Below are 21,271 nucleotides of genomic sequence, written 5' to 3'. Positions count from 1 at the left end.
GTAAAGTCCTATCATACCAGACCCCATAACCACCCCTTTGAATCACATGCTTGAGATTCAGTCAGAACCTCACTAATTCTTCTTCTTTCCTTTCCCTTTGACAACCTTGAATCCAAAATCATCACCTTTCACTTTCGGCGCCTGAGTCTTAACTACATCAGCCAGACTCGTGATTTTACTGGTCGCATTCGTTGACTTTCTTTGAGAATCAGCTTTTCGTTTGGTATAGAACTCTTGGGCGAATCTCCTTCCATCTAACGTAGACGAATTGGCATATACTCCGTCGGAGATGATTTCAAGTGTCTCAGCTCGGGTTGATTGAGGTATGTCAATTGGGAATTGTAATAAAACATTGTTGATGAAGTCATCAACTATCGTCATCAACAATCACTTATCAGCCTCAATACCCCTTCAAATGAACCAAGTAAAGTAATAGTAGCTAAACTCACCATCACCCTTGAATCCGTTTAGGGCACCTTTGACCCATCTGATGAATTCGACACTTGGTGCACTAGGATCTTCAGCCGCCGCCGATGCAGTACCATTGACTTTCTTCGGTGTTCCTGCACCAACCACTGCTGCTGCGCTAGGAACGGAAGTAGGAGGTTTGACGGGTGTAGCTGGTTTGGACGCTGGAGTGGTAACTACCCTTGCGGCTGTTGGGGTAGTTGCAGAGGGTTTACCGCTAGCTCCGACTGTCGTCCAACCTGCAGGAACAGGGGTGGGCTAAGAAAGATCGAGATTGCTCAGCTTCGCGTCACTTTGATCATTTGATGTGTGGATAACTCACCGCCGCGTTCGCAGCCAGATCAGCATAACCCCTCTTCTGAGAAGCTACCGCTCCAGCAGCAGAAGGTAATCCAGGGGCACCTTGAGATGCTCGAGCAGCCTGAGCAGCTTTCGCTTTTCGTTTCTCCTCTTCCTCTTGAATCTGTTTCAAAGTCTTCTTAGGTGCTGCTTCGTTACCGCCCCATACTGGTGCAGAAGGAGTGGATGGTGCGGGAGTAGGTGCAGAAGGTTTGGAGGATGGTAATCCCCAAGCCATGGAAGTAGGGAAATCTTCAGTTGAAAGAGAGGGAGTGGGCGCAGGGGATGAGGTCGCGGCTCTGGCTTCTGCCAAAGCAGCTCTTCTAGCTTCAGCATGTTTCGTTTCGGCTTCCTGAATCTCCCTCAACGAAGGAGATGATAAAGCTTTGACATCCTTCTCATCCTTGATAGCCCATGGTGCAGGTTTGACGGAGACTAAAGGCTTTTCACCTGCGGAAGTTCCAGTAGTCGGTCCAGGAGTTGCAGGAGCGACTGTCTTGGGGGCAGAAACTGAATCTGATGTTGAGGCTTGTTTGACTGGAGCGGCCGGTTTAGCAGGAAGAGAAGCTGGCGCAGGAGGTAATTTGGAGATAGAGGGTGCGGCAGCAGTAGCTGGAGTGGTTGGAGCGGCGGATGAAGGTGTAGAAGGAGCGGGAGAGGTAATAGAAGCCTTTCGAGATGGTGCTTTCGAGGATGGTTGACCCCATACTGAAGCTGGCGCCTTTGCAGGTGTTGGGGCTTCAGTTTCAGGTGAAGCTTCTCTTTGTGGGGTTTCAGCAAATTGTTCGACTTCAGTTGCTGCTGGACCTGTTTGCTCGGTAACGGGAGTATCATTAGCGACAGCGGCTTGGGTTATTTCGGAAACGACCGGTTCGAATACTTGATCTTGTGGGGCAACGGGCGATAAGGCTTCAGCGACAGCCTGTTCGATCTCAGCATTAGCTTGTTCTTCTGGTTGAACAGTCTGTTGGTGATGTTGCTGCTGCTCATTAGACCAGACTGGAACAGGAGGAGCTTGTTGGTGTTGTTGGGGCATCTGAGGAGCGTAAGCAGGTGAGTGTTGAGGTTGAGGTTGAGGTTGAGGAGCCATTCCCCAAGGTGAAGGAGGAATTGCCCCTACGCCAGCAGAAGGGGAGAAGAGATCCCCACTACGCACGGGACTACCAATTTGAGGCGAAAAGAATTGTTGTTGATGTTGAGGTTGCATGAATGGTAAAGGTGTCGAACCGATTGGAGATGGCATGCCAATGGAACCGAATGGTCCGTTGAGTCGAGGCCCGCCAGGACCAGCGCCAGGTGCCATACCCCATCCTTGACCAGGCGAAGGACCAAAAGCAGCAGGAGAGCCGAGTTGACCATTGAAGCCTTGTCCGTAGCCGCCTGGAGAATAAGGAGCCCGTTCGGGGAGAAAAGCCTGATTGAACTGTTGAGGGTTGCTTTGGATTGGAGGTTGAGGACTGACCCGGGGATCGGCCGCAACGGGTGAAGAGACGTTGAGATTACGGAACGACTCGGGAAGACCATTGGCGACTTGTTGTTGCAGTGCAGCAACAGGGATAGGAAGATTAGGTGGTAGTTGACGAGGTCGGATAGGCGATAAGAAAGGCTGAACAGCATTTCCAGTTGCAACTTTCAATTCAGCAAGGGGGCGGAAGGAAGTTTCGGAAGCTCGTCGAAGAGGTAAATCATCGGTAAAGTAGGAGTGAGAGTACCAGTCGTGCATTTGAGTGCCAGTGAATGGACCTACGTCGTAATCAGAGTAATTAGGATGATGACTGATTTGGAATTAAAATAACCTCACTCACCTTGCTCTTGACCATTGGGATCTCGATAGAACCATTCTACTGCACCTAGATCTTGCTTTTCCTCCGCTTGTTGCTGTTGAGCTCCTTCTTGACTGTGCACATGTGGGTTGGCTGGTGCAGTAACGGACTCGAGAACGGTGGCGTCTCGCTCAGGAACGGGTGTAGCAGAAGGAGTAGCGATGACGGACACTGAACTCGGTTCATTCGCAATAGGAACCTCGAGGGTCTGTTGGTATCGTCAGTCACCATGTTGGGAAGGCAGAAAACAAGTTGACTCACCTTATCACCATCACCAGGTGCAGACAGTCCAGCAGCGATTCTCCATTTCTTCTGACCGGTACCCCATCCTGGTCCACCACCTTTACCGAATCTACCAACATCTTCTTCCTTCTTCTCTTCATCCGTCTTCTCCTTGATCGTTTCGCCAGCCCTCTCTTTACTATCCGTACTCTCAGAAACATCGGCGTTGGGATTGGGTGAAAGAGGGTTTCCAGAGGTTAGAGCTGAAGGACCAGTACTGCCAAACCCTAAGACACCTTCAAAACTCCCTGAAGCGGTTCTAGCAGGTCGCCAGTTAGGCCCGGTCGATCGTGCGCCATCTACGTAGATCATCATCAGCTTTAGCTTATACACATCAATGTGTGTAGGAGAGCTGACTCACCCGTACCAATTTCAGCAGCATCGCCCCTGACTCTACCTAACCTTTTTCCTACCCCACCAAAACCACCACCAAGCCCGCCAGGAGCTTTACTCTCCAATCCACCAGGACTGATCAAACCTCCACCGATCGTACCGATCTTTCCACCCAATCCACCTCCAAATGCCCCACCTTCACCACGAGCGAACCCGCCAGCTCGACGAGAAGGCAGCCCGTTCGGTGTCGGAGGTTCAGCAGTATTCGTATTGACGTTGGAGGCGTTACCGTGGGTGTTCTGACGTCTCGTAGGTGGCGGAGGGTGAATCGATGTAGCAAGAAGCTATTTTGCATGTCAGATCCTGTGAATGTAATGGCTGAGTAGATATTACTCACCTTCTTTTCAATCTCCGTAAGATCCCTCAACCCGATCGGTCGATTCACCGATTTACTGACCAATACACCACCTCCTTCTGCCATTTCGACCAATTCAATAGGTCGCTCTTTGAACTTGTTCTCGTCGAACAGATTCAGGATCTGATCCCTACCATATCTGAAGGGATGGGAAGTAGCGTTATCTCCGTTGACCCCATTGACATTTCCATTCGGTTCTTGATATGGGAAATAACTAGCATCACTTGGGAAATTAGGTGATAATGGCGTATGAGTCACTCTAGAGTAACTGAGAGGTTGAGTGTTATTTGGTGCTTGTCCACTCGAAGGTGAAGTCACACCACCGGGAGCACCTCTTTGAGACTGTGACAATGCAGGGAAAGATACATTTGGTGCTGTACTCGAATGAGACGAGTTGGTTTTCAAGGAAGCTGGCTGTTCAGTAGTTGGTGTCAAGAATGTACCGGATGGTTTGATTGGTTTGACCCATTGAGGTGCGAAGTGGATTGACATCTGCAAGGACAAACAATAACATAATTTGGTCAGTCATGTTAAAAAAGAGAAACATTATGGAATTTAAGGGAAAGAGAAGAGGTGGTGAAGGTTGAAGCAGAATTGATGTATGTTGAATGAAAATTTTCGGTGCATAATCTCTGGAGAAGGAGATGTAGATATGCCCAGAATTGACATCGTGATCCTCCATCTCCTTGTTCTACAGTGTGACCTCCCTTCCCCTTCCCAACCCCTTCTTCGAATCAACCAATGTTGTGTTCCTCGGCGAGTTCGTAACGGTACAAAGAATGGCAGAGGACTCACCTTGGAATGGATTTTCTACGTGGGTGAGATGCAAAGATGAAAGTACTGAGATTGTAGCGTGAGTTGCTGTGATGATTTGAATGCTAGAGGCTATATGAAAGAGAGAGAGATGAAGCAGGTGCAGGGGATGATACTCGTAACAGAAAAAGTTGAATTCCACATGAACAGTGCTCGCCCATGGAAGCTGAGCGTGTTCCGGGTTCGTGTGCCATACGCATACGAGCTAGGAACATGACTCATGGCAGTAGCAGTCGGCGTTTTACTGTCACTGGAACGTAACTCCGCTTCCAGCTTACAGCGCAAGGGAGATCGTGGCAGTGGAGGTGGTCCATCTCAAAGCTCAAAGAACAGCATAAGGAGAACGAGAAATGTTGAATTACGGATGAATTTGCCAAGCTCTATGCTGTTCTGTCGTTTACAATATACATCGAGTCCAACATGACACGGACAAGGATCCATATCGTGAGTGTCTCTGATACGATGAAAAAGTGTCCCAGTCGAAGTCAATGGCTCACATTCAATCAGCTAGGTGTAGGCTCAATCGGTACACTCGTAGCCCATCATCTCCGATTGTCATCCCCTTCATTACCCATATCGCTCCTCGTCAGATCACCCAACACCTTCCCCGCGACTCTTTCATCAATCAGAAACTCCGTCAAAACGATATCAACTGGATATGATATCGAGTCATCCATATCTACATCCCCTCCTTCATTGGACAAACCAATCAAGAGCTTGTTGATCGCTACCAAAACCACACAAACCTTCTCCGCGCTGGAACCTCTGATACCTCGTCTAAGCGAGAACAGTGTAATAACATTACTCCAGAATGGGATGGGAGTATATCAAGAAATGATATCCAGCTTCTTTCAAGATGAGTTCAAAAGACCGCATTTCATATTGGGCACCACACCTCATGCGGTGTCTCCGTCTGATCGAAGAGGCCAGATATATCATCATAGCGCAATTGGGGATGGGTTCATCAAATGGGGATTGGTCCGTGATCCTAGTAAGGATATAGAAGACGTTACCGTAGAAAGTTGGATATGGAGTCAAAGAATCGAAGATGATGCCGTTTCATCTAGAGATATAGAACAATTGGAAATTTCCAATGGTCGAGATGACCTAGTTCACCTAAAAGATACAATGGCTTCTCTCTTAGATATGAAGGACCTCAATTCACAACTATTACCATACGAAGACCTGAACCACGCCTTGTTATTGAAATTAGTAGTCAACGCCGCTGTCAATCCCTTAACAGCCATATTGGGTAGAGGCCAGATGACAAATGGCAAATTGAAAGAGATACCTTATGGCATCAACATTGTCGATCAAATAGTCAAAGAGTCGTCAGACATCTTGTTGAAGTATCTGAATCTCGAGAGTGCGGATCCGATGTATTTGGAAATGTTCGGGTATGAGAATCTGAAGAAAATAGTATACGATACGATCGAAGCCACAAGGCTCAATACTACTTCTATGGCCGTTGATGTTAGAGAAAAGAGAAAGACAGAGATTGATTATATCAATGGATATTTGGTGAAAATGGGTGAAGAGCTGGGCTGTAAGACCGATATCAATAGGATGATATGCGATATGATCAAGTTCATCGAGGAAGAGCAAAAGTTCAGTACCTAGTGTGGTAGACCGAGAATTAGTTTGTGTCAAAAGATATAGATGATCGAATGGAAGCTGCCTTGACATGCGATTTACCAGCCAACCCAGGTCAAGTGATTCCTGAAACAATTGCTTCATCTCATAGTCTTCCAACGATCATATACTCTTTTGAATCCTGACGATTTTCCAAAAGATTCCAAAAGAAAAAACTACAGCACTCGGTATTCCCAACTGGTCCCCCACATTGGTACTACCCGAGCGACACTCAGCTTGAGCTTCGCAGATCAGACGGGATGCGGCGTTTTCTGAGTTCTTTGACCGTAGATGGGAAAAAGGAGTGAAGAATCATAATATAGAAATACGAGAGAATTGTCTTAATGAAATGCATATTTTACAACAGTATGACAAGAATACATGAACGAAGTCAATACGGTGGTCCCATCTACCGGACTTATCCCAAATGAAATGATGCAAGATCGGATGATGGAGTGATTCACCTTATGAACTCATGCATCTTGAATTGTGTGCTGGTAAACCCACTCAACCCATCATGTCCCAGTTCCAATAATTGTTTTCCAGAAGTTTTCTTGAGTCCTGACCCTTGGGTTGTAGAGGAGGTTTCGGATAGAGGCGAAAGGGGGATGGCTGATGGGTTCTGTGGTTGACTGGAATAGATCAGGAAGTTGAGTCAGGGCGATGCGAAATATCTTAAAACAAAGTCGTTCTGATGAGTAACGCCGACTTACACTGGAGAACCAAATACCCTCAAACCTCTTACATGCGTATCTTTACCGTTCAAGTGGTTTGCCAATATGATTATACGTAAATGATGACACGGGATAGGTGGACTAGTGAGACACATCAGGCTTATGCATATCATTCCGATGTACTCATGAAGAAAAGAGTTGTATACGAAGAGGTCGATCCCAACTCACCCTTCAGTCTCTTCACCTTCATCTGTAACTTCCATAGGTCTAAGAACGATCGGTATCCATCCATCCGGTTTGTTAAATTCCATATGGCGGACCTTTAAGTTTATCATCGTCAATACCAGTAATATTCAGATTATACAGTACCTTCCTCCTCATGGGGTAAGACTGACCTCTTGCAGGTCATGTAATCCCGTTCCTGCTCTTATAGATATCTTCGAAGGCGTATATGAATCATCTCGTGGATGTGACATGTGAATGGCTATAGCCTATCATCGAGTGCAACAGTAAGCCTGAGCATTGAAGGGTATCCGCTTCCATTGAAGGGTCTCGCGAACTCACTGAAATATGTACTCTCTTGGGAAATGATAGATCTATCAGATGAGGTTGAGGACCTTCGGACCTAGATCACATGTCAGGATCAACAAGTTCCACATGATTCCTGGACATGATAAAGTTCCCCAGTACTCACTGCCAGAAAGTAGTATCGTTCCCATCTCTCAGGTTGTCCACTCCGAATCCATATTTATGCGATGAGACTGACCATGAAGCGAGATGAGAGAGCTCAGGTCGGTCTGAGGATCGTATAAGGTCACGAGCACCGAGTGTGGTGTATATTTCATGAAGCCAATGGTACTCGCGTGAGCATAATGATGTTCCATTGATATATCGGTTGGTGGAGAACGTTCAATGAGATGGCAAAGCAATTTGATACCAATCCTTGAATCAGCTCAAACCACACAGATCCCGACAGTCGGTCACTCACCGTCAGTCTTTTCTTGTTGCTCTGAATGTACTGATTCACTCATATTCCTCGAGGACAACCGAGTATTATCTTGCAGATTTTCGCATGTCAATGGCTAATGCATAGACTCGTATCTCAAGATCAGTGGTGGATGTTGTTGACTTTGATCTTGACTTGGTTATCGGCTCCCTCCTTTAGTTCCGTCGGAACCACCACAAGCTTTAAGCTTAATCTCCTTTCGCTTTCGACGAAGAAAATCCGAGAAATGAGACGAGGAGATGTTTATTGTTGATGATCCTACGAGTGTTTGTAAGATTGATTTTCAGCATATTCAAGAGATCGTCTCCTCAATTATCCCCTTCCATCATGAAAGACAAGTCATGAGGCGTCGTGGTCAGCTCATAGGGACTGAATTCATCGACATCATCATATTATCGAAAAATACCCCTTTCTGTACCTCATACCCATCGTCACTCTAAATACTGTACCATCATTAAAAATTGCAAACGATGCTCAGCACACTCATTCTACTGCCCACAAGCCTCCTGATCTTCTTGATAGCCACAATCCACTATCTCGCATCCCACTCTCATTCCACGCAAAGCGATCCAACTGAGAAAGTATGGAACGTCGAACGAACAGGCTTGATGATTTCCCTCTACACCTCAACACTGAACAGCCTCCCAAGATCATTGTTGAACAAGCTCAATATCAAATTAGCAAGGAGATTGAAAGTGGTTTACAATGCTGGTATAGGCTTCGGGTTATTGGGGATGACCATTGCTCTAGGAGGGAGCTGCTGGGCTACGATGAGTGTCTGGAAGAGCGTAATGGAAGAAGTTAATTTGCATACGTTGGAGAAAGTTCAACATGGGTCCGCAGGGAATATAGTGAAAAGGGCTTATACAGAGAATGGGGGAGCTGACGTTGTGATGGATGGAAGTTGGGACTTTGCAGGTGGATTACAACCTTTGGTGCGTACCCACCCTGACACAACTAATTCTCCTTTGGCTCAGTAGTGCTTTTGCTGACGGAACTGAGCAGATACCTGGTATTACCATGCCATGGACACATCTGCCCACACTTGCCTTAGCGCTGGTTGTCAATCAGTTGATACATGAACTCGGTCATGCTATAAGCGCAGCTCTGCAAGTCATCAGATAGCTCTCTTCACCTAAGACAACTTAGGTTGGCTTTAGGTCATGAGAACGACAAGCTGATCTGCTATATCAAACATGTTGTAGAGACGATATCCAGCCATCTCGCTTCAGTTTCAGCTTATACGCTGGTATACCAAGTATGATGGTTTCGTTCCCATCTAATATCGATACATTAGATCCGTAAGTAGTCCATCCCCTTCACCTTCCTTCGTATATGTGATATAGCAAAATCCCTGATTTGGTCATAATTGTCATTGCAGGAATGCAAAGATGCGATTAGCGACTTCCGGTCCATTCCATAATCTCCTAACTTGGTTTTTCTTCTGGTTACTTACTTTTGGCGGTGTGGGCAAGCTGTTCTGGTATGATAGAAGCAATGAAGGAATGGTAGTCAAAGATGTCCATTGGGTGAGTATCCGACTTGGTACTGAAGACTCTATTTAATTGAAACAAATGGTCAAACACTAATATCGTATCATTTCCAAGAACTCTCCTCTCTATCCTCATCTCACCCCTGGCTTAGTCCTGACACATCTCGACGATATTCCATTGTCTGTCACCCTTTCATCCCCCGATCCATGGTCTGAATACCTATCATCAGATAAAGTAGGAGACGAAGGTAGAGGATGGTGTATGGACAAGACCACCTTTCTCTCTCAACCTGAACCGTCATCTCCGCCTTCTTCAGAAGGTGAAAAAGGTAAAATGGAATGTAGAGACAACTCGACGGCTTCCGAACGAATAACATTCCAATCTACCTATGGACCTACCAAAGGTTCTTATAGATGTTTAAACCCCCTTCCCATACTGAATATCAAATCTACCAAATGTCCTTGTCCAGATAGCAGATGGGTATGTATCCGACCTGATCCCTCGGAAAAGGTCTTGAGGATAGGTACGAAAGATGGTATCTTGTTGTTTACCGGACCTAGAGAAGAGGTATTCAGGGATGTGAGGGTGAGGAAAGAGGATGCGAGGGGATGGAAGGGTGGTGTGAGGTGGGGAGAATTGTTTCTCAGGTGAGTCAAGGTCAAATGTGATCAGTGACCATGTGATCCTCACTGATGTTTATGATCTAGCTACGCCTCAACCCTGTCACTCTCTTTATTCCTGTTCAATTTACTCCCTTTACCTCTCACAGATGGTTCCCAATTATTAGAATCACTATTGGAATGGAGATCCACCGTCGGACCCACCAATCCAATGACTCCACTGAAAGCTACCATCAACAACAACAACGACCCTTCACACCCCGATGGAAACGACGGAGGTGGTCCAAGTATGAAGCTTTATAGGGAGTACGAGATGGATTCGGACGACGAAGAACAATATATTGGTATTGAGTCTGAGTTAGAACCTATAGATAAACCAAGAAGGGGAAGATGGAAGGAAGTCGGTTGGAAACGATGGGTCAGAAGAGGCATACAATGGTTCAGTTTTTCCATGGTCGGATTATGGGGGATAGGATGGGCGATAGTGTTCCTCTTGAGATCGAGTTGAAATTCAAGTCTTATCATATCATACCATATTGGGCTCTGGGCTCTAGGTTCTATATAATGACAATCACGCTCAGATATGCCATACAGTAGTGTTGTATATTTATATCTTTATGAATATCTATCATGCATGATCACGAAGATGAACATGGGTTTGTCTCTATAAATTATCATCGAGCACATCTAAATTGCCGAATATACCTTGAATCATTCAGAAGGAAAAAATCAAAAAATCTATTTAGAATCCAGACAAACCTCTAACGACCATTTCCATATTTTCATTCCCCTCTTTTACCCAATTATCCTCACTATCCTCAAAGTAAATATCATTGCCTAAAGTAGAAGCGTTGGGTTCATCTCTCCAACCTCCTTTTAAGAACTTGACACCATTATCTTTGGACATTAAGATTGCTTTCGCACGATCTTGTTCGGTTTTGGAAGGGTGTTGAAGTGTTAACCAAAATGCGATTCTCTAAAATCGCATCCCACAAACATGACCAATTATCAGTCAATCAATAAATTATGAAACTCGATGCGGAGGGAGGAAGTGAACTCACAGGAGGTATAGTGATCCTACCTAATTTTATACAAACTTCACTGACTGACAAACAACATACCACACCTCCATCATCCCTATGAGTCCTTCTTGATACCCATGATTTCTTGATTTCTTCTAATTTACTTTTAGCTATATTACCACCGTTACCATTGACGGTGGGTGTGGAAGTACCGCTAATTGGAGTCGTACCATTTGATATAGGTTTGGATCTACCTTTGGTAGATCGCTTCTTGGGGTAGATGATAAATTCAGATACCATGTATAACCTAAAAGTGCAGTCATACACATTCAGCTCAACACGGTATACTGGAGTTGAGTACGGGAGATTTGATTGAGAGGCGGTAAACATTTGGTGAAAACACACTTACCACTTTTCGTCCCATCCTCCACACCTCGTCTCAATCACGTATTTTGCTCCTACGGGAATTTCCTTGAAGTAATTGAAATGCCTCGCTCCCAGGGCCAAGAAACAGCCCGTCGTGAGAGCAGGAGCGAACATGTTCATACCGAAATACAGTTCAGCGGGATCGCAGTTTTTAGCGTAGGCACTATAACATGATGGATAAACAAGTCAATCATCAGTATGATTATATCAACACCAAAAGTATCAGGATCATGATCATTGTGCATTGAGTAGTGAATTCAAAGCTTGTCTGTTCTGGATGTACCACTCACGAGTTACTTAGATGTAATCTATAATCACAATCATCAAACCACGCCAATCTCTCATATCTGTATCTCAGATTCTTCATTCCGCCTACCCTGTCCAGTTCCCTCTTCCAGTCGTTGATATAGTTCAATCTCCCCATTCTGATTTCCTTGAGTTTCAGTTTCAGTGCAGACGAGATGATCCGAAAATGCCATGTGAATGGCCACGAGGGTGAGTGCAGGATGAATGTAGCGATTATGAGGTATTTGACTAGAGTTCAATCCCGTTCACGAATAGTCAACATGTGAATCGTGATACTTGATGTAGGTCTATTGTACTCACTCGGCTTAGGTATGCTGCTGAATAATGAAGACATGACATTGCTTTTCAGTGCAGCTACCAGCGCTTGGAGTGATCCGGGCAGAGTGGAAGGTAAAGAAGCAAGTATTGTGTTCATCGTGTTTTGGTTCGGTTTCTCACTATTCTCGATCCGAATGATATTGGGTATAATCAACTCGAGAAGCTACGATGATGGTAAGCGACGAAATACGTGAATGGATAAAGAAATCCAAAGTCAAAGATAGAACGACACTTACTCGTATATATCTGCTTTGGATATTCGGCCATCGACCACTTCGTCGTACCGGTAAATTGATAAACTCGTAACTGTAAACAACACTCGACTACGTCTCCCCTATTTGCCCACCTTTGGATACTTTATCGTTCCATGTACTTTATCTACATCGATGAACATTGGATTGGCATTAGTAAGCAGTGGACATCTTCCCGCTTATCTCTGGCCCTCATTAACCGCTTGGACAGTCTTGCGCATGTTTGGACTTCCAACTTGAAACCTTTCAATTTCGGGCATCTCCTGTAGGACCGTGGGTCACAGATTCCCGCTTGTGACGTAGAGTAGCAGTAGCCCATGGCCCGACGGACAACATGTCGTAAGATTCCCATTAGAACCCTTATTCTGGGCCTTGAGACGCAGCTGGCATGATGATCATAGACGCTTTCATGCCTGTGAGACGATTCTCGAGTATTATGGTAATCTATCAATACAGTTATTGTCAGATAATCGCGTGGTCGAGCATCACGATGTGAGTACGAATACGAGTCTCTCACAGTTGAATGGGATGACGTACTCCCACTTTGTCACGGTGTTCTCTGACACTAACATCATCGTTCGGCTGACGATCGATTGCAGAGGTACCAGCGGGAACGCACAGCGACTTGCGTATGAGTGACTAGTGATTACATGGACGTATGCGCCCTGGTCCCGTCTACAATTGCACTATGACAATGGGAATGAACCTAGCTCATTTTTGCAGCCAAGTCAGTGTTCAATAAATATGTACCTCTTTCTGGATCCTACATGTCTTTCTTTCTTCTCGTAACGTCACTTGATAGATGATCGGAAATGACCATCGATGGATTTATGAGAGCTGCCATTTGAGCCAATCCGGGAGAGTACGTCAACAAGCTCTACTTTTTTCTGCCCGAATCTGGTGCTCGAATGTATTCAACCCTCAAAATAGAATGGGTATTTTGCTGAGGGACATAATTCTTACCGATTAGTACTTTCATAACTGTCACTTCCCTTCCTATACCCAAACCTTCCCCTACCCAAATCCTGATCGGAGTCAAAGCAGCCTCATTATGTCACACCGACACGATGGTCTCCTCCGGGACATTCGAGACGGACTTTCCTATCGTAGCGGGACATGGGGGTGTAGGGGAAGTGGTGGATATGGGTGAAGAGGCAAGGAAAGATGGATGGAAGGTTGGTGAGAGGGTAGGGGCGTTATTGAATTCTGGTGGATGTGGTGAGTTGTCACTACACGTTCAACATCAATCATGCGGTATTCACGGGAAGGAGGGGGACGGGAGCTGATGAAATGACATTTAGGCAATTGTGGTGAATGTAGATATTACAGTAAACGGTTAGTACGTCTCTGATCCACTCGCCATAATGCTGTTATTCAAATGCGAATGCTTTATATTTAGATACTGCTCGGAAGCGTCAATGTTGGGATTGAAAGGTGAAAATGGGTATTTGCAGGATACACTCTCGTTGACAAAGATTGGACGGTCAAGATACCTGATGGACTAAGCTATGAGCAGGTAAGTATAGTACACCATCATTGTCTTGATCATGTCGATCCTCTTCCGATTCGATTGCGAAAGAAAGCTCAAAACTAGCCGACAAAAACGTATTGACCGTATGCATTATTACGTGTTCCACAGGCAGCCCCATTGACATGCGCGGGAGTGACGATCTATTCAGCTATTCAGAAACTCGACCTTGCTCCTGGGGAACTACTCCTTGTCTCTGGGTTGGGAGGTCTGGGTAGTCTGGGCGTACAAATTGCTAAAGCCAAGGTGGGTGATGTCTCACACAACACTAACCACATTTCGATGTGTTACTGTATCATCCATTTGCCACTTAAAGTGTTCATAATGCTGATACAAAAGGTTTAATACAAACCTGGCATATAGGGCTTGAAAGTGATCGGAGCGGATGTCAAACAACATGCACATGATTATCTCTTGAGCCTTCCGCAAAAGTTCCAACTTGATCTGCTTCTCAATCCCAAATACGACAAAGACCAAGACCTATCATTGGAGATGGGAGCGTTAAGGAATGAGGGATACGATTCTTTCGATGGCGTAGATGGTGGGTGACCCGATGCCATAACCGTATGATCGAACCTCTCTCAACTTTGGATCGGACCCTCATGCGATATATGTATACCGAGAACAAACATCATGCTAATGCCCTATTGTAATAATGCCAGCCGCTATAATTTGTACCGACTCCCCCTCTGCAATTCTTATGCCATATCTTTACTCAGACCCCACTCGAAGTTACTCTTAACTGCCGGACCGATGGATCTCCATTTCTCCCTACTCGATTTCGTCTTTAAAGATATAACAGTCATAGGTACCTTGAACGGTACTCGAGATCAGCTCAAGGAGACGACGGAGTTATGTGCGAGAGAGGGAATCAAGAGTAATATTCTCATTGAGAGGTGGGATGAAGGAAAGGGAGTGGAGAGAATTATGAGTGGACATGGGAGGGGTAAAGGGGTGGTGAAAATGTGATATTTTGCACGAAATGGATCATCGATCGAGATGGTAGGGATCTGAGAATAAGGGGATTGCGTTAAATCAATTATAATGGCAATCTTTTCTTACTGATCAGGTCTATATTTGATTATAAATGACTATTAATGGTTCTCATCTAATGGGTTTGGGTTTGGAAGAAAGTGTATCTATTTCCATGCATTATAGACGTAACGTCGGTTTAGTATATATATACATAGTGGTCTACAGATAACAAATATGGATCGTTCATCTACAGCTACGAGCACTGTCCCGGATATACATACAGCGATGGATAGTTCTATGTAATTGCTTACTCTACCCAGGGTGATTTCATGTTCAGATCTTCTGTAGATCGCCCATCGCGGTCTGACCAAGTCCACTAATTTCGCTTCCTACTTTCTCCCTACACTCAGAACGCACTCATTCCTTCAACAACACTTTCCATCCCCTGTCTCCCCTTGACGACCCAACTATCCTTCTCATCATCACCCTGTGACAATCCAATATCAGAACCCAGGGTATTGGCATCAGGTTCATTTTTCCATCCACCTCGTAGGAACGCCCTTCCACCATCTTTCGACATGACTACTTTTCTGGCTCGATCTTGTTCGGCCGTAGAGGGAGATTGGAGTGACATCCATAGAGCGATCCTCTACGAATTGCAAAATCGACAATCCAATCAGCTCTAGAATCGATAACCAATTTTGGGGGATGGAGGGATAGACGGGCGGGAGAAAGCAGACTCACCGGTGGTATCGTTACTCTACCCATCTTGAAGCAATATTCACTTATAGTCATACAACATACCACACCTCCATCAGCCCTTTGTCCCCTCTTCACCGCCCAAGATCGTTTGATCTCCTCTACTTTACTTGCCGTAGCTGCCGTTGTGGATGAGCTGCCGTTTGTAGGTGGGATGGGTGATGTTGATCGAGTAGGAGGATCGGAGATGGAAGGAACCAACGGACCGGTGCTAGAAGAGCTAGTGGATGATATTGTTTCCGAAGCTTTCTCAGCGACAGTGGAGATGGACTTGGATGCGGCGTTCGTAGCTTGTTGAGTCCTGGAGCTGGATTTGGAAGACGTCTTAGGATATAGGATGAATTCGATAACTACGTAAAACCTATAACAGATACACTTAGCGTACTCGACTAGCAGATAAATGTAAGATCACTTACCATTTCTCATCCCATCCTCCACATCTAGCTTCCATAACGTATTCCGCACCTAGTGGAATCTCCTTGAAGAAGTTGTAATGCGTGGCGCCCAAAGCCATATGAGCGCCAGGTGTGAACATCGGTGATAACGTTTCGATACACCATTTCATCTTGAGTGCGTCCGAGTTTTTGGCATAGGCGCTGTGGTTTTGATCGGCCAACGTCAGCTAGGACGTCAAAAGATCGAGGAAGCTTATAAATGTAAAATGGTGGGGACGCAATCTGTTAGAGGTATCAACTTACGAGTTACTCAAATGTAAGTTATAATCACAGTCGTCCAGCCATGCTATCCTATGTATCCTCGTTCTCAAATCCTTAATCCCACCAAGCTTGTTTGACTGGGCTTTCCAGTCTTTCAGATACTTTGATCTGCCCTTTCGATAAGCTAGGTAATACGCTTTGATACCCCAATACCATACTCTGATATGCCATGTGAACGGCCATGAGGGTGAATGGAGGATGAACAAAAGTAAGAGGAGGGCTTTGACTAAAACGATCACAAATTATGGTAAGTCAGCTTACGATAAATGTAGGCACAAGAGTTTAGACTAGACTTGTGAAAGCTTACTGGGTTTGGGGATGAAGGGTAATAATGGTTTCGACGAATCCATCGTTAATTTCGATAGGATGGTTCTGAAGGTGTCTACCAGAGAAGCAGGTAGCTGAGCGATCAATTGGTCGAACATGGCGGATCAAGGCAGATATACGGGTGGTAGATTGTGTTCGCGTATCAAGTATTGTTGTAGCGTAGAAGAAGAAGAAGATCAATGACAGGGGAAAGAAAGATACATCATCATCAGCCTTTATATTTTCTGATGGGCTCGTGGCCATACCCCGATGACATATCACTCACCCTAGCACGATCCACGACGGACATCTTGAGGATACGCTGCGTGGATGGGATGGAGTCCCAAATGATGAATGGTGAACCAGGAGGAATGCCGATTTTTCCGGACCTAAGTTCTAAGCTCTATTCAAGCGAGAAGATTGAATGAATTATTTGGTGAACAAAAGATGACACAAGGACATCGAGGGTTTCATTCTCAGGGAAAGACAGCTTATCGGTGGCCGAAGAAATAGGCCCGAGCCAACAGCGTCTCAGTGGTGTAAGCGGTTAGGCATGCGGTCAGCGAGCAATCCCGGTGGAGGTCATCCATTTTGAGAGAACAATAAAGACATTGCGTAGATGGGTATGGGTGTTGGAGAGGATATCTCTCTGCCTACCATCCAACTTCTGTATCCATCTACGATAAACATATCTTCATCTCATAAGAGATACGCCCAAAGGTGCGTATAGTGATCCTGAAGATCTCAGCTCTCTTTCACATCAAGTCAGAGACGATCATACACACATCATGTCATCACTCAATCCCTCCATCTACAACCTCCCTTCATTACCGTTACCAACCAATTCTCATCCAACATCCACCCTAGACGAGCAACAGGAGACCGAATCCCTAATCTCCTCCCTATTTGCCTTACTTCCTCCTCCTACGTCCGATACAGATGGACAGACGACAAGCTTAAGAAAGCAGGAACATGTCCAATTCCTGGCATCTACATTCTTCAAATTACCAGGTAAATTCGTCAGTCTAGATGCTAGTAGACCATGGTTGGTATTTTGGACTGTACATTCCCTGGATCTTCTGGGAGTAGGTCTAGATCAAGGAACGAAAGATAGGTGGGTCAGCGCATACATGCTGATACGCAGCCGAGTAGCTGGCTGATGAGATGGGATACAGGGTGGTCTCAACATTACTCAAATTCCTTTCTCCCTCCGGAGGCTTTGCAGGTGGACCATCAAATTCACAACTACCACATCTTCTACCTACATATGCCAGCGTTTGCTCTCTAGCTATCTCTGGACATTCTGGACCGGGCGGTGGATGGGAAGAGTTGAAGGATGCACGACAAGGGATATACGATTTCTTCATGGATTGTAAGAAGGCTGATGGGGGTTTCGTAGTGTGCAAAGCGGGCGAGGTGGATGTAAGGTAAGCCGAAATAACATGATAATCGATCATACCACCTAGATCAGGCGAAGGTCGAGCTGATATTATCAAAATGAATTAGAGGAACATACTGTCTACTTGTGGTAGCTACCCTCCTGGACATCCTCACACCTGAATTACTCCATAATGTCGATAAGTTCATATCTGCCTGTCAGACATACGAAGGTGGATTCGCTTGCTCTCAATTTGCCTTCTCGTCACCATCCTCGGACGAAGATAATCTGTTCGTGAGGGCGTCAATGGCCGAAGCTCATGGAGGATATACATCATGTTCCCTCAACTCATATTTCCTCTTATCTTCCATACCGCTTTCAGCCCCCTTCCCAGCGAACATAGACGCAGAAGCGGCACTGCGATGGAGTGCGTTACAGCAGGGCGAAGCGATTGAAGGAGGTGGATTCAGAGGAAGAACCAATAAATTAGTGGATGGATGTTATTCCTGGTGGGTTGGCGGGGGTATACCGGTATGTGAGGAGTTGATGAAAAGGGAGAAGCAAGTCCGATCGCAAGGGAAGAAGAGCAAGATTGAGGTGGTGGATGAGGGCGATCAAGAGGAGGATTGGGTGGATGAGATACGTAAGTTTCATTTCTACCTTGTAAATTTCCTCTTTACACCTTCCCTTAATACTGGAAAGGCAGGAAGCTAATATGGTGAATACCTACTTAGCCACTCCGCCATTGTTCAATAGAGGTAAGCTGGCTGAGTCGTACCGAAAGCATTATAAGCTTATACGAATGCTCCTATCATATCACAGTCGCCCTTCAAGAGTTCACCCTGATAGCTGCTCAGCAGGACGCAGGGGGAAGTGGTGGTTTACGCGATAAACCTGGAAAGTGAGTCTTGTTATTTCCATCCAGCTTGTCTGCATCCTCCCTCGAGCTTTGAAAGAAAAAGAGCGATTTTGGGATAAGCGATGCACCTTGTGCTTGAATACCCAAGAGCCCTTGTTCGAAAATGTCAAGCTGACAGTCGTTCTTACTTAGACGACCGGACCAATATCACACTTGTAATAACCTCTCAGGTCTCTCGATAGCTCAGCATTCAATGAAACATTCATCCTCGGTCGTATCGGCCAACCGGACCAAGTTTGATTCTTCGAAGGGATTACCGCCTATCATACCTCGATCTGCAGATGGCGGATGGACGAGCGAGGAAGAACGTCAAAATGCCAGAAGGGAAGTATGGGCGAATGCTCTGGGCTGGGTAGAAGACGGCAGTCAGGAGAGTGTGGTAGGTGGGAAGGGTAATAGGATTGTAAGTGACTGTCGTCATGGTCCATTCCCCCCCTCGGCAGTGTTTTGGATAGTAAGCTGATTGCATGGCCGAGGACAGAATACTACTACACCTGTTTTCAATATACTGGGATTGAGGTTGAAGCCGTTCATCAACTACTTCTATGGTCAGGAGGAATAGGATATTCAACCTACATTTTGAAATCAAAAGGAAATGTAAGAGATGAAGACGTAGGACTATGGTTAATCCAGGGTCAATGTATTTAAAGTTTTGTAATTGGACTTCTTTGCATGTACTTTCTATAAGATATATACTTCCACTTCGCCATCCCATCAAATCTTTCATTGCATGGTCATTGCCTTCAGTGAGACAATACACCTTGCACAGATTGTTGACCTGGTTACCAATTGTGATTCCACTCTGACATGATTGTCGCTTTAGATACCCGCTCTGTACCTCTCGGCACCTTTCCAACCTTCACCCAAAACTTTTCGTATCGGTGAGTCAGGTCCGAAATCGATAGAATACAAATCACCTGAGTTTGGGTATTTGGCAGAATCGCCTGGCCCACCCTGGCTTGATGATGCTGTAGTGATATACATGGTTTCGAGATTTGGTCCTACGCGAATAAGTATAGTATAGTCAGTAAATGTCAGTATATAATTGTTTGTAATCAAGATGGAAGTAACATGACTCACCTCCGAAACAAGGTATAGTAGCACCATTACTTCCATCCACCCTAATCATCGCTATGATCTCCCCCTGAGGATTGATCCCGACCACTCTACCATTCCTCCATCTCGCGACCCACACGTTCCCTACGCCATCTAAGCATAGTCCATCGTACACCCCTTCAGTCGGGTGCTCGTCGTCCAACGCAGGAGGGGAGGAAGCGAATACTCTACGATTGGATGGGGTTCCGGTTGAGAGGTCATAGTCGAACACGTCAATCTGATCTTTGCGTGAGTCGATGTAGTCTAAGTGAATAGTCAGTAGCTTGTTAGCTTGTACTGTCGGTTAACAAGAATTTGCGATAAGACCAAATATGTCTTGGGTGTGAAGATGACTTTCATACAAATGTTCGAGACTGAATGTAGTGACAAGTTTATACTCACACATCAATTTCCCATCGGGTGAAAAACCAAGTCCGTTTGATACTCCCACTTGTTCGAGGATCTTAGTCTTCGTACCATCTAGATCATATCTATATCAATTCAGTACATGACAAGAGTAGAAATAGGAATCAGCATATTTTTGATATTATCAAGTATACCACCCACATGAGATGATATCCCATCTAAGTGACTCACCTCCATAGTTCCCCGGGATAAACCTCAGCAGTCTCATCCTGCCCCATACTACCTACAAATACCCTTCCCTTCGGATCAACACCACCATCATTGAAACGTATCGTTTCGTCTTTCACTAACCCCTCGTTCAACGGTTCAGATATGACTTTCGTTGGTTGTTTTTGGTTGATCGTAGGTTTGGGGGTGACCTCGGTCGGGGTGGTAGGTTCAGGTAATTCCATCAAAGACCCCTCGAAGGTTCCGAGGAATCCTTTGTTGGAAGTACGAGGTGTGATGTAAGTTAGACATTTGGATGGGTACTTGTCGATTGAGTGTGCACCTGTCGAGGGGTTGTACCTAGAGGTATAAGAGATTTAGTATGTCGTGACAAGGCTCACTGGCCTTCTGATCTCATCTTCCCCATCGAAGACAAAAAGAGACCTTGAGATAAGAGGAGATAGACATAGATGATTGGTTGACTGACGAATGAAGCGTAGATGCGAATATATCTACCCAATGTAAGAGCTGAGTTTTCGAGTCCCATACCACGCCTAAAGAATTCGCCAGGACTATCAGCTCCTCCTGCATTACCACAAAAATATCAATTATAACGATAATTACCCACCTTCTCCTAGGGTATTCTGACATTTCAGCAATACCTCAGCATCGAATATAGGAATATTGTGAGGTGCCATGGTGTTATGTCTTGATACAGGTTGAGGTGCGTTTTACTTCGTTCCGTCAAGTCTTATTGAATGACAGAAAGGAAAAAGTCCAACAGCGAATCTAATTATAGGA

At 45.4% G+C, this 21,271-nt stretch overlaps 9 protein-coding genes and 1 non-coding gene across 10 annotated transcripts; 4 read left to right on the top strand and 6 right to left on the bottom strand.

Moving 5' to 3' along the window:
• Positions 1-72: 72 nt before the first annotated feature.
• Positions 73-4,152, bottom strand: L199_002096 (uncharacterized protein; the record flags this gene model as incomplete). The annotated part of the gene is made up of 8 exons (XM_064887845.1): positions 73-371; positions 450-726; positions 791-2,550; positions 2,613-2,838; positions 2,892-2,959; positions 3,062-3,211; positions 3,274-3,589; positions 3,643-4,152. 8 exons carry the CDS (start codon positions 4,150-4,152, stop codon positions 73-75), a joined length of 3,606 nt encoding a protein of 1,201 aa, XP_064743917.1.
• Positions 4,153-4,893: 741 nt separating this feature from the next.
• L199_002095 (uncharacterized protein) lies at positions 4,894-6,093 on the top strand (the record flags this gene model as incomplete). Its single annotated transcript, XM_064887844.1, has 2 exons — positions 4,894-4,917; positions 4,981-6,093. 2 exons carry the CDS (start codon positions 4,894-4,896, stop codon positions 6,091-6,093), a joined length of 1,137 nt encoding a protein of 378 aa, XP_064743916.1.
• Positions 6,094-6,279: 186 nt separating this feature from the next.
• On the bottom strand, positions 6,280-6,395 carry L199_002094. The gene has a single exon (XR_010449951.1). It is a non-coding gene; the product is annotated as a 5S ribosomal RNA (ribosomal RNA).
• Positions 6,396-6,565: 170 nt separating this feature from the next.
• On the bottom strand, positions 6,566-7,810 carry L199_002093 (uncharacterized protein; the record flags this gene model as incomplete). Its single annotated transcript, XM_064887843.1, has 7 exons — positions 6,566-6,737; positions 6,819-6,920; positions 7,008-7,099; positions 7,175-7,270; positions 7,344-7,404; positions 7,474-7,576; positions 7,768-7,810. The coding sequence occupies 7 exons, from the start codon at positions 7,808-7,810 to the stop codon at positions 6,566-6,568; spliced, it is 669 nt and encodes a 222-aa protein (XP_064743915.1).
• Positions 7,811-8,255: 445 nt separating this feature from the next.
• On the top strand, positions 8,256-10,406 carry L199_002092 (uncharacterized protein; the record flags this gene model as incomplete). The annotated part of the gene is made up of 6 exons (XM_064887842.1): positions 8,256-8,720; positions 8,791-8,894; positions 8,991-9,086; positions 9,167-9,314; positions 9,393-9,925; positions 9,986-10,406. 6 exons carry the CDS (start codon positions 8,256-8,258, stop codon positions 10,404-10,406), a joined length of 1,767 nt encoding a protein of 588 aa, XP_064743914.1.
• A 234-nt stretch (positions 10,407-10,640) lies between these two features.
• On the bottom strand, positions 10,641-12,067 carry L199_002091 (uncharacterized protein; the record flags this gene model as incomplete). Its single annotated transcript, XM_064887841.1, has 5 exons — positions 10,641-10,874; positions 10,960-11,227; positions 11,330-11,509; positions 11,637-11,880; positions 11,953-12,067. The coding sequence occupies 5 exons, from the start codon at positions 12,065-12,067 to the stop codon at positions 10,641-10,643; spliced, it is 1,041 nt and encodes a 346-aa protein (XP_064743913.1).
• A 1,221-nt stretch (positions 12,068-13,288) lies between these two features.
• On the top strand, positions 13,289-14,718 carry L199_002090 (uncharacterized protein; the record flags this gene model as incomplete). The annotated part of the gene is made up of 8 exons (XM_064887840.1): positions 13,289-13,439; positions 13,523-13,556; positions 13,621-13,665; positions 13,728-13,737; positions 13,861-13,995; positions 14,113-14,290; positions 14,412-14,480; positions 14,552-14,718. The coding sequence occupies 8 exons, from the start codon at positions 13,289-13,291 to the stop codon at positions 14,716-14,718; spliced, it is 789 nt and encodes a 262-aa protein (XP_064743912.1).
• Positions 14,719-15,130: 412 nt separating this feature from the next.
• L199_002089 (uncharacterized protein) lies at positions 15,131-16,624 on the bottom strand (the record flags this gene model as incomplete). The annotated part of the gene is made up of 5 exons (XM_064887839.1): positions 15,131-15,373; positions 15,469-15,844; positions 15,900-16,079; positions 16,182-16,425; positions 16,507-16,624. 5 exons carry the CDS (start codon positions 16,622-16,624, stop codon positions 15,131-15,133), a joined length of 1,161 nt encoding a protein of 386 aa, XP_064743911.1.
• A 669-nt stretch (positions 16,625-17,293) lies between these two features.
• L199_002088 (uncharacterized protein) lies at positions 17,294-19,364 on the top strand (the record flags this gene model as incomplete). Its single annotated transcript, XM_064887838.1, has 7 exons — positions 17,294-17,619; positions 17,681-17,932; positions 18,012-18,526; positions 18,618-18,641; positions 18,706-18,784; positions 18,935-19,205; positions 19,284-19,364. 7 exons carry the CDS (start codon positions 17,294-17,296, stop codon positions 19,362-19,364), a joined length of 1,548 nt encoding a protein of 515 aa, XP_064743910.1.
• A 257-nt stretch (positions 19,365-19,621) lies between these two features.
• On the bottom strand, positions 19,622-21,168 carry L199_002087 (uncharacterized protein; the record flags this gene model as incomplete). The annotated part of the gene is made up of 6 exons (XM_064887837.1): positions 19,622-19,803; positions 19,883-20,161; positions 20,300-20,388; positions 20,495-20,830; positions 20,958-21,024; positions 21,099-21,168. The coding sequence occupies 6 exons, from the start codon at positions 21,166-21,168 to the stop codon at positions 19,622-19,624; spliced, it is 1,023 nt and encodes a 340-aa protein (XP_064743909.1).
• Positions 21,169-21,271: the final 103 nt, after the last annotated feature.

Source organism: Kwoniella botswanensis, chromosome 1 (assembly GCF_036426115.1).
Source record: "Kwoniella botswanensis chromosome 1, complete sequence".
Lineage (NCBI taxonomy): Eukaryota > Fungi > Basidiomycota > Tremellomycetes > Tremellales > Cryptococcaceae > Kwoniella > Kwoniella botswanensis.
The sequence above is the reverse complement of the archived record's forward strand: the minus strand, read 5'-3'. Positions and strand labels throughout refer to the sequence as shown.